The sequence below is a fragment of the Colletotrichum abscissum genome (assembly GCF_030869225.1).
Source record: "Colletotrichum abscissum strain IMI 504890 chromosome Unknown Scaffold_6.1, whole genome shotgun sequence".
Lineage (NCBI taxonomy): Eukaryota > Fungi > Ascomycota > Sordariomycetes > Glomerellales > Glomerellaceae > Colletotrichum > Colletotrichum abscissum.
In genome coordinates, this window is record NW_026850503.1 from 1,241,456 (window position 1) to 1,256,169 (window position 14,714).

At 53.2% G+C, this 14,714-nt stretch overlaps 4 protein-coding genes across 4 annotated transcripts; 2 read left to right on the top strand and 2 right to left on the bottom strand.

Annotated features, from left to right (window-relative positions):
- Positions 1-1,094: 1,094 nt before the first annotated feature.
- Positions 1,095-3,145, top strand: CABS01_03402 (AMP-binding enzyme; the record flags this gene model as incomplete). The annotated part of the gene is made up of 6 exons (XM_060536777.1): positions 1,095-1,137; positions 1,212-1,447; positions 1,509-1,874; positions 1,943-2,200; positions 2,258-2,420; positions 2,475-3,145. 6 exons carry the CDS (start codon positions 1,095-1,097, stop codon positions 3,143-3,145), a joined length of 1,737 nt encoding a protein of 578 aa, XP_060392696.1.
- A 1,912-nt stretch (positions 3,146-5,057) lies between these two features.
- On the top strand, positions 5,058-6,181 carry CABS01_03403 (uncharacterized protein; the record flags this gene model as incomplete). Its single annotated transcript, XM_060536778.1, has 2 exons — positions 5,058-5,287; positions 5,353-6,181. 2 exons carry the CDS (start codon positions 5,058-5,060, stop codon positions 6,179-6,181), a joined length of 1,059 nt encoding a protein of 352 aa, XP_060392697.1.
- Positions 6,182-6,378: 197 nt separating this feature from the next.
- Positions 6,379-8,986, bottom strand: CABS01_03404 (uncharacterized protein; the record flags this gene model as incomplete). Its single annotated transcript, XM_060536779.1, has 8 exons — positions 6,379-6,758; positions 6,831-7,232; positions 7,311-7,453; positions 7,648-7,802; positions 7,861-7,912; positions 8,202-8,381; positions 8,571-8,880; positions 8,962-8,986. 8 exons carry the CDS (start codon positions 8,984-8,986, stop codon positions 6,379-6,381), a joined length of 1,647 nt encoding a protein of 548 aa, XP_060392698.1.
- Positions 8,987-9,795: 809 nt separating this feature from the next.
- Positions 9,796-12,403, bottom strand: CABS01_03405 (nonsense-mediated mRNA decay protein 1; the record flags this gene model as incomplete). Its single annotated transcript, XM_060536780.1, has 3 exons — positions 9,796-10,481; positions 10,533-12,243; positions 12,302-12,403. 3 exons carry the CDS (start codon positions 12,401-12,403, stop codon positions 9,796-9,798), a joined length of 2,499 nt encoding a protein of 832 aa, XP_060392699.1.
- Between the last annotated feature and the right edge of the window lie 2,311 nt (positions 12,404-14,714).

A 14,714-nucleotide genomic window follows, 5' to 3' on the forward strand; every position in this document is an offset into this window, starting at 1 on the left:
GATTCGGTGGAGGTTGAGAATCCGGGGCGGGAGTGAGATTCCGCGCCGGAGATCTCATGAATTGACTTCCGGGGTGCGACTGGGGCTGCGGGCCTAAAGACCTGGCCAATCTGGTCGGCAAAGATGAGTGTTTGCTTTGTCATCGGAAGAATCTCGGTTGGTCGGAATTGTTTTTACCTTGGTAGTTCGGTTCTCTGCTTGCTGACATAATGAAGCGGGAGACACACCAAACACCCAAATCGCCAACCAAGGCACACAGGAGCCGGCTGGCCTCTAGCCCATTGCAGCCGGTAAATCCGCAATCAGTGGCTGCTCGGCCAAATTCTGTGCCCCTGGACCCCTTGGAATTGACGGGGGTCATTAGTAGCGAAGGTTCGGCGACGTGAAGCTCAGAGAATGGGTGAGCCAATCTAGCGACTGGGGTAAGGTGTGGGCGCTACCGCCATCGGCTGCTGGCAACGGATCTTGTCCAAGGTCAACCATAGTTAACGTCCTAACAATTGGAGGACTGGTGCCCATGGCTGGATCTACACCAAATGACGAGGGCGGATACGCGGAATGACTCGACTCCTGGAGAGTGCGGGAAGATACCGCACTATCTGCTGGCTCTGCCGAGGTGTGACAAGTACGTGGGGAGAAATGCGGAGAAGTGGGGGAAGCTATGCTTCTCCAAGTCTTGGTTCTCTGCTCCTTCTGGCTGTGAGGAGGAGCAGACATGCAGAGCACCAGGGACGAAGAGACCAGGGGAGGGCCCGGTCACCGGGGGCACAGAGGCGCAACGCAATAGAGAGATCTAAACTCTGTTCCCGCCCCGGTCGGTCCCCTTCGCTGTCAGTTTTCCTTTTGAACCAAACCGCTTGCTCGGCAATTGAGCTTCAGCTATCCACCGAGCCTCGTGCGCAGCTTGACATCATTCAAAAAGTCCGAACCTCCCCCGAATCTTTTCCTCTCTCAACAACGCTTCGCATCTCTCAACGACGGACCATCTTCTTCGCGCGGTAAAGTTTCAAGGACACGATCTTTGAACGCGCAAACACAAAGCTTCTCACCCGGCTTCCCTCTATTTCTATTTGTCCCTCTCTTCGCCGCTCAAGATGGTCTTCACTTCGCCAAACTGGGTTCCTCAATTGCCCATCGGTAAGATATTCCCCTCGGGCCCTCGGGCCTTGCCCAACGTTTTGCCGTGACCAGCGCTCACTGAAACATCACAGATCCTCCGGATTCAATCACAATCCAAGAGTTCATGAGCAACGAGAGATACGGTCGCTATGCCCTCAAGGATTCCAGAAGCCCGTACACCTGCGGCCTCACCGGCAAGTCATATTCGGCATTCGAGGTGAGGGAGCGAACAGACTTGTTGGCGAGAGGTATCTCCAAGAAGCTCGAGTTCGCACCAAACGAGGGTACCGAGTGGGAAAAGGTCGTCTGCCTCTTCTCCCTCAACACAGTGAGTAGCAATGGTGCCCAAGTAACCCCACATCACCCACGGGACTAAAAGTAGTGCGTAGATCGATTACATCCCCTTCACCCATGCCATGCACCGTTTGTCCGGCATCGTCACTCCCGCTAGCGCCGCTTATTCAGCTCAAGAGTTGGAGCACCAGCTGCGGTCGTCCAATTCGAAAGCTCTCTTTACCTGCATCCCGTTGCTTGAAACCGCGCTTAAGGCCGCGAAGGGTGCCAACATCCCCGAGGACCGCATCTTTTTGCTGCCGGTGCCGGGCGCCGATCAAAAAACACCCTATGTCACTATCGATGACTTGATCCAAGAGGGCAAGTCTCTGCCGGAGCTGGAACCTCTCAAGTGGGTCAAGGGACAGGGAGCACGCCAGGTTGCTTTCTTGTGCTACTCGAGCGGCACCTCGGGTTTGCCTGTGAGTACTTCTGGGTCATAGAGGCGATCGCAACGTATGTCGAGGTTCGTAGACTGATTTGGCTGCAGAAAGCTGTTATGATCTCACACAGGAACGTCATCGCGAACGTCCTGCAATTCACAACATACGAAACAGTCGCGAGGAGAAAGCTTGGCGTTAGAACACAAGCCACCCTCGGTCTCCTCCCCTTTAGTCACATTTACGGCCTGGTTGTCATTGCTCACTGCGGCACGTGGCGCGGCGACGGCATCATTGTCCTGCCCAAGTTTGAGCTGAAGCAGTTCCTCGATGCCGTTCAGCGCTTCAAGATTAATTGCCTCCCCGTTGTAAGTGCTCATTGGCGGCAATGCAAGCGTTGTACGTACATCTTCTAACGCAAGCAGGTCCCGCCAATCGTCATTCAAGTCATCCGCAATCAAGATCTCTGCAACAAATACGACCTTACCAATGTGCGCTGGGTATACACAGGTGCGGCGCCGCTTGGCGCGGAAACCGTGGAGGATCTTAAGAAGCAATACCCCAAGTGGCACGTGGGTCAAGGATACGGTAAGCTATCGTTTTGCACCATTTGCTTGGCCATGTTTATTAAAACAAATCCAGGCATGACCGAGACCAGCACTGTCGTCTGCACAACCTCCGAGATCGACATCGACGTCGGATCATCAGGCTCTCTCGTCCCTGGTGCGCGCGGCAAGATTGTCGACCCCACGACTGGCGCCGAGATCACAGAGTACAACACCCCCGGCGAGCTCCTGGTGCAGTCACCCTCCGTCGTGCTGGGCTACCTGCACAACGAGAAGGCCAACGCCGAGACGTTTGTATGGCACGAAGACGGCCGCTGGATCAAGACGGGCGACGAGGTCCTCGTTCGCAAGTCCGCCGAGGGCAACGAGCACCTCGTCATCGTCGACCGCATCAAGGAGCTCATCAAGGTCAAGGGCCACCAGGTCGCGCCCGCCGAGCTCGAGGCCCACCTGCTCACCCACCCAGCCGTGTCCGACACGGCCGTCATTCAGGTGCCCGACGAGCGCGCCGGCGAGGTGCCCAAGGCGTACGTCGTCCGCGCCGCTGCCTCCGCCTCCAAGCCCGAGGCCGAGGTGTCGGCCGAGATTTGCAAGTACGTCGAGGAACACAAGGCGCGGCACAAGTGGCTCAAGGGCGGCGTCGAGTTTGTCGACGTCATTCCCAAGAGCCCCAGCGGCAAGATTCTGCGCCGTCTGCTCCGCGACCGCGAAAAGGAAGCCAGGAGATCCAAGGGTGCCAAGCTTTGAGATATATGTACTTGTGATATGTATATATGAACTATGGGGAGCACGAGGTTTTTGGCTAGTGTTTAGAAGGGTTGGATTGATGTGATGCTGGGTATTAGATGATCGTTCGGGTGTGTGCGTTAATCGTTATGTCTACAAAATGCACGCAATGCTTATATTTAGCGTCTTCTGTACATCAGAATGCTGTTGTTTGGCTGAATACGAAGTTCAGGCAGGTCAGCTCCGAAACAAGTGACGTCTGAGCCTCTGTGGTCGTTGGAAAAGTAAGTGAATAAGTGTCGAAGAAACATGTGTCATGTTTGGCTTCCGTCCTGAGTTCCTTCAAGTAACTGACTTGATTACGAACCCGCCGATTCCTGAAGCATGCCGTTCACCCTAATACCATTCAGTATCTTGTGCAAACTTTATAGAAGCAACCACCAGTCATTTGTTCCTCGTACCTAGAAGAACGATCTTGACTCGCCAAACCCACATCGGCTAATCCCCCTCAAAGAGCCTCAATGCTTAGTCGCACTTAAGCATCTCTTAGCGCAACCAGGGATCCAAAACAACCTACGGATACCAAGCCTCTCAACGTCGCAGAAACCCCATCAAACAGGCCCCCGCCTCTTAGTAGTGGAACCGGAACCTTTGGAAATCTACATAGAAGCATTTCACCACGGCAAAATAAACACATTCATTCGCTGTCACGCGCGGGAAGATCAGGGAAATAAAATGTGTAATTGTCAATTGATGGTCGCCTCCCGAGTGGGAGACGTACCCCCCCGAACCGGGGTCTGAAGCGACAAGCCCCGAGCGGGTGTGCCTTGCGGCTTCGCAGGGGTGGACCCGGGCGCCCAGGGTCGGTTTCGAGTTTCTGCTGCAAAGTGCAGGCCGGACGACAAAGAACCTCAAACGCTCTGCGACACCTTGTTGTTGAACTTGAACTTGGTGCCCTGGATGGCTCTGCTCCCGAGTCGGGAGACGCAGCGCCAAGCGAAACAGTCGTCGAGCCTCTCGCTGGCAATCCATCCCTTTTCATACTTCGTACAGGCACTTTTGGTTGTGTAGGCCCAGAGAGGCACTCTTTTGGGTGACAATTGTCCCGGACAACCTAGTTCCATGTCGAACCAATTGACCAGTCAGGCTTTCCCCTTTGCCCCCCCTGGTATGCTGAAGATCAAAAGCCACTCCCGTCCTCTAAATATTTGACTACGGAGTACTGACTAACTCGTGTACGAGCCAGAGGGGGGCGATCAGACCCAGACTGACTTGTCCCAACTCTCACACACAACCGAGTCCAGGCGAAACAGAGACAACACAAGCTTATCCCCTCCCTTCTTTTTCGTCTCTCCATTATTGAGATGGTTCGCTTCGCAGATGGCCTGTATGGCTCCCGCCAGCTGGGCTCGCCGGTAGGGAAGGCTGACCGTTGATACGTCCTTCTTTCCCCATGTTTAGTCTGAAGCCGGGGGAGCTCGCTTGAGAAGTCGAACCCATGCAGAGGAGCCAAAAGGAGATGGGATAGAGCCAGCCACGATGCTGGTCAGTGCCAGAGCGAAGGCGAGGGAAAGGAGAGAAGCCGTCGGTTATCATTCGGACGGCGAGACCGCGAGAGGAGAGGCTGTTCGATACCCATGACCATGGGATGGCCGATGCTCATGCAAGCAAACGGTTCTTTAAGATAAACCTAACCTGCCACCCCATCCCCCTTCCTTTTGGGTTTCCTTTCCTCTCCTTTTGATTTTCCTTCCCCGGGTTTCTGGGAAATTCCGAATCTTCGTTTCATACCAAGAATCTTCTTTCCAAGACCACTTGATCTTCGTGGGAGAGCGACGCGCCGCAAGCTTGGCAGCTTTTTTTCCCTTCGTATAATTCTGTCTTCTAATACACAGTCTTCTTCTTCCCTCCTTCTTTTCCGCTTTCGACCAGGATGTTGACCGTCCGCTCCCCCGTCGCCGCCCTCGCGGTGGTCCTCAGCTTGCTGAGCGTCGTTCACGGCGCGCCCCAGCCCCAGAACAGGAAAGGAAACGGAAACCGTGGCGGAAACGGAAACGGCCGCGCCAACAGGCAGACGGCGCAGCAGCAGGCCGCCGCGGTGCCCCAGGGCATCTCGCAAGCGACTGACGGATCCATGATTCTGGACATGACCGCCAACGTCAAGTAAGTCCCGCTGTTCGCCTTCTCCTCTTTGGGGGCGCATGGACTAACACTACCCCCCCTCCCAGCGGCCTCGACCTCCGCTTCAAGATCAGCGGCCCGGCCGAACAATTCACCGCCGCCTCCGGCGTCCCCGGCGCCGCAGCCCAACCCGGCGCCCAAGGCACCCTCGGCCTCAACGTCCTCCTCCACGGCGACGGCGGCCAATCCTTCTTCGACATGCCCAACCAGGGCGTCCAGCAGAACCTCGCCGGCGTCGCCGTCCTCGCCCCGGACCCGAACCTCTTCTGGGGCGGCGGCCAGGGTCTCCAGCGCACCGACGGCGTAGCCCACTCCCAGGCCGTCAACGACCTCGTCCAGAAGACGCTGCCGCAGATGATGGCCTTCAACCAGTCCAACGTCTTCTTCACGGGCGTCTCGGGCGGGTCCCTGATGCTCTCGGGCTTCTTCATGCCCGCGCACATGCAGAACTTCGCCGGCAACGGCGTGCTGCTCAACTGCGGCGGTCTGCCACCGCAAGTCGACGTCGTCGACGCGAAAGCCGTCGCGGGCACGAGGATCCACTTCCAGAGCACGCTGCAGGAGCTCTCCAACTTGCAGGAGGCGATCCCGGCGTCCGTGAAGGCGTACGAGAAGATCGCGACGGACGCGGGATTGAGTACCGCCCAGGTCAACGCCAAGCAGACGGTCAACAACTCGCCCAACGGCGGGCACTGCGCTTTCGACGAGCAGGGGTTCGTGTCGGGTATCCAGCTGATTGCGAATAACTATGCGGCTATCATGCAGGGCGGCAACGGCGAGGTGCAGGGGATCGGCAACGTCTTGACCGGTGTTACGGGCAATGAGAACTTGCAGTTCACTGGGTCGAGCAGGATGAGGCGAAACATGATCGGTTGAGAAGGACTAAACCTAGTTCAGGCGACCGGCTTGTGTGAAGCATGATGTTGATACCACGCCCTCTCAGAAAAACATACATAAATCAAAAATGAGACTCAATTTTAGCTGTTACTTTGGTCTCGAATGAGGGGACCGACCTTCACTATTACGTTGAAAACCAACTCCAACGGGAATGAAGTGAAAACAACCTCCCTACTTCATCCAAGAACCGGGCTCTCCGGCCTGGCAGAGCTACTCTTCTCCGTGACCCCTTCAACATGCTGACTACCCGGCACTGAAAGCTCCTGAGCCGCGACTTCGTTTGCAGTCATCTCAGACATGGGGCTCATGGGTGAATTCGGGTACGATCCTTCGAGCTCCATTCGACGCGGGATACAATCCGAATGCAGTTGCGGCTTTTCATATCCCCCTTGGCCATAGCCACCACCACGAGTACCAATGGCAATACCGGTCGCCATGGACTCCTCTTTATCGACCGCTCGATGTCTTCGTCGTCTGAGAAACCAGAGCGCGCCGAGGAGAAGCATAATGGCCGTGATCACGCCAATGACCGGCCCTGCTATCCATGCCGAGTTACCTGGTATCGGCCCTGTTACCCCGCTTGATTAGCATCATCATCGCGTCAATATGGCTGTTCCAGACATCATACCTGAGTCTCCTGCCCCGGGTGTCTTCCCAGTTTCTGTCGAGGACGACGACGGCCATCCGCCGCCTGTCTCACTGCTGTCCGTCGGTTTGAGCTCCGTCGCCGTGATCGTCTGGAGACCTCCCGCCACTAGTTCGCCATAAAAGTCTGTAAGGGGTCCCCAGTGCGCGCGGGTGACGACAGTCAATCGTGAAGGTGCGTACGTCCAGTCCGGAGGTTTACCGTTGCAGTAGTCTAGATACTCTTTGAATTTCGGCTCCACGCGTTTAGATATGTACGTTGCTGAATCCTCCACGGTGACATGTAAGCAATTAATACAATCTTCGTACTCTGTCTGAAAGTGCGCGTCCTTGTGGCAGATCAATGGCTGTTTGCCGATTGCCTGGATGTATATGTAGAGGGCATCTAAGACGCAGCGGTGGTCAGTCGCTGGCGGCAGTTCACCTCCGAGAGATCGAGAAACTTGTTGAAGGAAATGCATACTTAAACGTTTGATGCATGGTCCCGATGGACTCGTCATGAAATATGCCCTGGCCGAATAGGTCACCATGGATGGTTCTGGCGTAGGGTACGTGAAAGTAGCCCCAGTCGTCGATGTGATTATCGAAGCCGACATCTTCAGTCGACTTGAAGCATTCGATTAAGTCAGGTCATTAACGTTTCTTTTCTCTTGGGTTTTGTAAGTTATGAGGGTTCATCCCCCGCAAGATGGAGCGTCAGACATGAAAGATGCTGACAGCGTCAAGGTACGCCGGGCATGCAGCTGACTTTATACGACCGCCAACGCCACACCATGTCATAGTAATCGGTTCTGCTGCACAGAAGTTTGCCCTTCTTGGCAACGGGTATGAGCCGCTCAACGGTAGTCCGTGATCTCCGGTGCGGCCAGCCCGTAAGCATGATCCCGCAGGCCGAATGGGATGGTGCGGGAGTGTGCGATGGGTGGTAAGCGCCCAATGAGAGCGTATCGTTATGCTGTGTAACTTGACAAGAGTGTGTTTCGTGGTGATGGCCGTACGATGGCTCGTCTTACGTGGCGTCCGGGGTACTCTGCCCAGTTACCCGTGAAAAGGCCCAAAACGATCCTAGAATGGAGGAAAGCTGGGCTGGCTGGTGATTTTGGTCGACTGACATCGATGTTTGCTGGACCTTTGAGGACGGCACGGGTAGCTGCGATGCGTATGGAACGAAGACTAACCATGGCTGGAAAGAGTGGCACTACGTTCTTCATTTGTTCTTATGCTGCTCGGCACGCTGCTTCCCTTCCCCCCTCGTGTACTGTTCACAGCCATGCCTCGACTAGTTGTGCGTACTCGAACTGCTCAATTACGTTTCTCTGGCATCTCTGCAACGTGGTGGCTGTGCGGGACTAACATTTCTTGTGCAGCAATCTCGTTCGCGCTCATCTCCGGTATGGGATCTGGGTATGACCCCTCGAGTTCTATAGCAGGCTTGGGAGGCAGACTGTCGGAGTGAAGTTGGGCCTTGGTATACTCGTCATGTGCTTCGCTCGTGTTCTCAATAGCTGCCTGATTGGCTCTCCGTCTTCTGCGTCTGAGAAACCAGAAACCAGTAACAAGAGCAGTGACGGCGACACAGCCAATGACCAGACCGGCTACCCATGCTCGATTGGGGGCTGGGGTCGATTCTTATCTTTTGGTTAACGTTGAGGTTTTCTATCAAGACGGTTCAGGTGGTTACGAACCTGTCGAAGTTGATTCTGTAGGTATTGCACTCTGTGACGAAGTGGACGCAGAAGGAGTCGAGGTGGTTGGGGCGTAATTCATCGCGCCCGTTGTTGTCTTCGTCAGAGTCACCAGTTCAACGTCACCATTGAGGTATGTGATGGTAGTGGCGTACGTGACCGTCTGTACTTGGTTGCAGAGGTCCAGATATTGTTGAAATTCGGGCCCAAGATCCCCAAAACTGGTCGAGTTCTTGCTATTGACTCCAATACAAACCTGACAATCTATGAGATCTTTCGCAAAGGGCGACGCGATGTTGCACAAGGAAGGGTCTTTCCCAACTCCTTGCGCCTCAATATAGGCATTGTCTGGGTACAAATATTGTCAGTTGTGTGGCGAACATCGGTGAAGGTAGAGGAAAGAAACTCACTACATTCAGCAAAACATACAGCTGGAACGCTGGTCATGGTTCATTGGCGGGGTTTGTGTGCGGCCGATTGAAGTCGGCAATCGGTGGTGATGCCTGGGCGAATCGCGGCGATGTTGCAACCGATTCTGTCACCTAATCTTCGTCGAAAGAGATAAATCGATACTATCTCAATGCGCGGTTAACAAGGTGGGAAAGCCTCCATTCTCATATTGTGTGGGGGAACTGACCGGTATCAGTTACTTTATATGGGTGCACGCTTCTCGAGCGGAGGAAAGGCACTCTGCAGTTGCTTATCTTCTTGGCAAGCCTTTTCAGCTGCTCTTTTAGGATACAATAACAACGGCCTGCCGATCGTTCTAAGCCAATGATCTTATTACTTTACTCAAAAGATCAGGCTGTAGACTGGGATAGAACAGGATTAGGCATGGCAAATGTTGTGACACCCAAGGCAGCATCACACTGGTGATGGTTCCCGCATGGCGATCGGTTTAGTCGGTTCAGTCTCCATTAGGTGTTTCCATCTTCTCGTAAATAGTTTCGAAAGGATATCATTGGCAATGAGCCATGTTCTGGACGCACTCCTCGTTATTCCGCAGCCTGCTTAATGTGGTACTACCTCGAGACTAACTTGGCCGAATCGAGATCAGGCTGCACTATCGTAGATAGTCGAGTAGCCCGCGGTGTCATCAAATGTCTTTCAAAGCTTGCTGCAATTGTCTCATTCTTGGGCTCTCTCTATGGCAGTATCTATCCTCCAAGGTAACATTCCATAAGCTGCTGTAACGGGGACATCGTCCGCTGCCTGATCCAAACTCCACAATCAATCTACCACCTCAAACGCACAGCCATTTGTTCAACCGAAATAGTGAAGCTGACCGTTTTTGCGACAATGATCATAGACCTTGGTAGTCCATTCCGCATCATGCTGTTGCTGGTTACGGTCCCGTTTCTTCGTCATGCCCTCATGCATGAGAATCATCTCTCCAACTCGAGCTCTAGACAACATCACGCACAGACGCTTTGGGTCGTCGAGGAAGCCAGCGCTTCTTGTCCTAACCGTGTCAACAAACACAAAGTCTGCCTCGTGTCCTTGAGCAGAGTCCACAGTGCGGGCTTCGAGAGCATTGAATCGTAACTCCACGTCCATCCTTCCCCGGAAGTGAGGCGGAAGAGTCTTGATGAACTGTTTATACCGAATCAAAGCAGCCTTGTACGGCGTGATAATCAGGATCCGTCCAGGTTGGTCAGGCTTGTCAACCTGTTTGAATTCTGGGTGTCGGAGCAGTTCGTGACAGCGCTGCATGATGAAATTCGCGTGAACCTGATTGTAGAAGCTCGACCGGTCTTTCATCTCCTTGGAGTACCGTAGGTTGAGCAGGATTCGAGGGACAGTACATTCCTGGCCCCTGGTGAATTGCCCGAGCCATTTTTGCATGTGGCGTACGGGGTCGGAGAAGCGCTCAGCTTCGGGGATTCCTGAAGTCAATTGTCCATCATAGAACAACTCTGATACCAATACTTGGAGGTCTCCGTACATTCCTAGACGTTGTTAGCAGTGTAGCCATACGAACAATAGATCACAGTGCTTACGGTGACTGATAAGCAATTTGCTCTTGAGAGCCCCGGCAAGATCCGCTCTTTCCATGGTGCTTATCATGAGCTGCTTTGCATAGATGTTCTCCTTCTCCATGCCCTTGCCGCCTTCAACAAAGGGTCTGGTTTGTCGGGTATCGCCGGTTAGAATGAACGCACAGGGTGAATACAGCGCAATAGGGATGAGGGTTGTAAGTTCTCTGGCATGAGCAGCTTCATCAAGAAACACAATGTCCGGATGAAAGTTTTTGCTCAGGTACCCAGACGCGCCAACAGGAGTTGTGGCAATGAAATCGGCGTCTCCGATCACGGAGAGATAGAGCCTGGCCACACGATTCTTGAGCTCTCTTGCTGTCTTTCTGGTCTTGACTGCACCGTTCTCGAGCTTTTCGAGAATCTTGGTCAAAGACTTGTATCGGGTTCGGTCGGCATCGTACCTCTCCCACGCAACTTCATCCAGGGATGGCGCTCGATCGCCACGAGCTTCATTAGTAGAACGAGTACCATTCGAAAGACCGACAGAAGCACGAACTTGTCTGAGGAATCCGGCGGTGAAGTCAGGCTCGTCATCTTCGCTTGCTGAGGGCACTGGGTGAAGCTTTGCACTGCTTCGCATCTCGCGAGCGCAACCTCGAACCCTAATCACCGACTTGTTGATGCCGGCTTTTTTCAACGTCGAGTACACTCTGTCTGCTGCATCATCGCAGGGGTAATTGACGTCGAGAAGATACAGGATTTTGACCGGCTTGTGTTTCTTCTTCCCATCATCGCGCACAATATGGCGAGACTGAGAGACGGCCATAGCAGAGATAAAGGCGTTCAACGCTGTCTTTCCAGCACCAGGACAACCAAGAATGATCGCAAGTCCCGCTGGAATCCGACGAAGTTGCTCGTAGACATTCTTGTGGTCTGCATTGAGTCGGCGGTAGACAGCCTGCAAGTACGCATTGGAATGGCTAGCAGGGTTGTCCATGTGTGGGATCTTGTCGAACATGTTGATGTAGAAACTGGGCTCTTTCCGGAAATCCAGCAAGTACTCGAAAGTTCCAATGGTATTTTCTGACAGTTCGTTTCCCTCTTTCTTCGGCTGAGTCAAGATGCTCAATGCCGTCAATTCAGCTTCATACGTCACAGGATTCTGATCGATCCGAAGGCAGATCTCAGTGGCATTTTGCAAGCTGAGGGGCGTTGGCCCGAAGCCAAAATTCAGATCCTGTTTCACAGCGATTGAGTAGAGCGGGTGGTACTGCTGCTTCGTGATAGGGTCGGCAATGTAGTCCATGGTAACGTTGAATGCTGCCAGTAGGGAATACTGGTACAACTCCGGGGTCGTCTCGTATGGATTGGGAATGCGCTGTGCGGAGAGAGTTCCAGGGTTATATTTCTTGCCCTTGCAAAGGAAATCTCGCTTGAATGAGATATTGCACATGTCGCCCTCATCAGGGAAATGGCGTTCCGGTGTCGATGGCAGTTCGGTGAGCACAATCCACTTCTTCTGCAGATCTGACTCGATGAGTGAATAAGGACCCGGTACAGGAGCAATCACCCAAGCGTATCTGGCTTCAGGCGCTTCATTGAACCTCTTGATGGCAGAAGCCTCGTTCGCCATCTCTATGATGGTTCCTTCGCGATGAACGCGAGCAAATTCATGGATGCTATTGAACGAGTGAACCATTCGGCGACCACAATCTCTGTCGGAGAGCTCCAGCTGGTGGAATTAGTTCCAGGAAGTAAACATAGGTATGGGATCAAGAGGGAAGACCTACAATATTCTGTGGCACGGGGGACGTATGACTGTCTTTCACTGTGAGGGACGCGTGAAGATCGTCGATCGGCCCGTAGCCAACATTCCACGTCGCAAAGAGCATCTGAATTGTGTCAGCAAGATTTCGTCAACGGCAACACAGGCGCTGAAATAACTTACCTTGGTATGTTATCTCGAGCACAGCGCGATGGCGTACGCTTTGAATGGTGCCAAGCTGACAACCCAAGGATGCTAAAAAGAACGCCGTGGCTACCAGATAGCAGATTGAATGAGTGGCAGGAAGGAACCTATGGGCCGCGATGTATCGGCAGGCGAAGTATTGTCGCGAGGATTGAAGGAGGTGAGAAGTTGAAGTACACAACCAGAATAGACCGTGGGGAGGATTCTGGTAGATGTCGTCAACTTGACGGGAGTAATGGAAGGAAGAGAAGGAAAATCGGAGGTAATTTACTCCAGTGAGGGAAAGGCAGGAAGGTAAGGTAGGTGCTGCTGACCTTTTCAAAAGAGGCAGTAGCGACCTGCCTACGTACCTGCCTACCTCGAGTGGAAGTTGAGGTTGAGCCCACCTTCCGTGAGTGAATCCGTGGTGATTCACCTCAAGTGAACAACAGTGTGCTTTGTAAGAGTATTGCAGTTATTCGGGCAGAATCAACGAGGGAATACACAACCGAGAGCAGCGTTACTCATCCAGAGTGACATTGAGAATCGGGAATCGGGACAGCTCCATCGGCTTTGGGGAGAGGAGTGTATCGAAGCCCCGTACACACAACGACATGAATGGGCAGATGTAGTCTTCTTGGGCACGAGGCTTGAATAATTCGAACCATGGATGCTTGACCAAAACTCTGGTCCTGGTCATCGCTAGAAGGACCGGGCCAGAAAGACCAGACACTGGCCAACAGAATGATCGATCTTACTCTGAAGCAAGCTGATTAGTGATGTCTTATTGGCAAATCGAGTCAAATCAACTGCAAAGATATCAAGTTCAAGCAGACAAAATCACTAGGATACTGAAATGTTGAAGGGCCTATTGTTGTATACAGCTCTTCGGAATGAGCTGCTGTCAACCTATAGAAAGATACTGGCTGCCTGTTAGAGTACGGATATCCAGGCAGTAACCATTCAAGTCATGACAAAAAAAAAAAACGCAAGCAGGATGTGAAATGTTGCGCTACAAACTGCTCTTCCCTCCCATGGCTTGGGATTAGACTGAAGTAAGGAAGGTGATAGATGTTGAAAGATACTTAAAATGTGTGATAATTGCAGGATGCTGATGAGGAGCTTCACCATCATGCCTCGAGTATTGCCTGGGGCACACCAAAGTCCACCAAGCAACCCTCGTAAGTGATACGAATATGTGTTCAAGTGATTCGCTCATTCATCGCCTGGTCGATCATGTTGTGTCGTTGAAGTCGGACGTGTGGAGGTATGTGGGGGTTTCCGAGGTTGGCAATTTCGACATCGGTACCTTGCCTCGGTGAAGCAGACTCCGGGCTGGCCACTATGTCTGAACTACCCTGAGGTGTCTGTCGACACTTCAAAACGCAGCACGTCATCTTGAAAATGTGGTAGCTGTAGATATATCAAGTGCCAAGCATGTTTCTATCCTTCCGATGATTGTTCATCCTGGTTGAGCACCATGATTGCCCTTGTCATATCGGAGGCATCTCATCGTCGGCGGAAAGTAACCGCTGGACCGGGTCTCGTGGGCTAAAATAGCCCAAGACCTTGTCGCAGAATTAGCACCAATTCGAGCATGCAGGATCGGGATCCGCCACGACAGGGGTTCAATACATAGACACCAGGAGCAGGTCCCTGGAATATTTTCCCCAGTGCCCAGGCAGAGGAGCAAGTTCAGCCGGGGCGCAAGGGTGATGCTGTCAGTTGCTGGAACGTAAACGCAGTACGCCGAATTGCGGCACGAGCTTGGTTGTTATGCCGTCCAATGCCGCATCGGAAAGATGGCTGTTTCCCTTACTATGTAGCCCAAGGTAACTTTTGAAAGAAGCATTGTAGGATGAAACCAGGCAACGTCAGACGCCCGACCCGACGCCAATGTGAGCGAATTCGTGTGCGGACTCTGGCGCCGGCACGTCGGTTTGACGGATTGAGATCATCTCCGCTGGCAGTCCTTGCCGACCTGAAAGTTCCTGAAAGTTCCTAATGGTGATGGAGATCTACCCCACCAGCTAAGGGCTTCTTTCCATTCCATACGACCCAGCAAACAGGGGCAGAGGCACGAGATGGCCGCCCCCCCATCGCTGGCCGCGGGAATAGATAGGGACCAATGGACAGTGGTGGCGGCGAAACGGCGCGAATGATGGAGCGTTGCCATTCTTGTTCAGGGAAATGGGCCCAGCTTGTCGGGCGGTCGCTGTTAACTTTCGAGTTCAAAGTTCCCTGCGACCAAGACA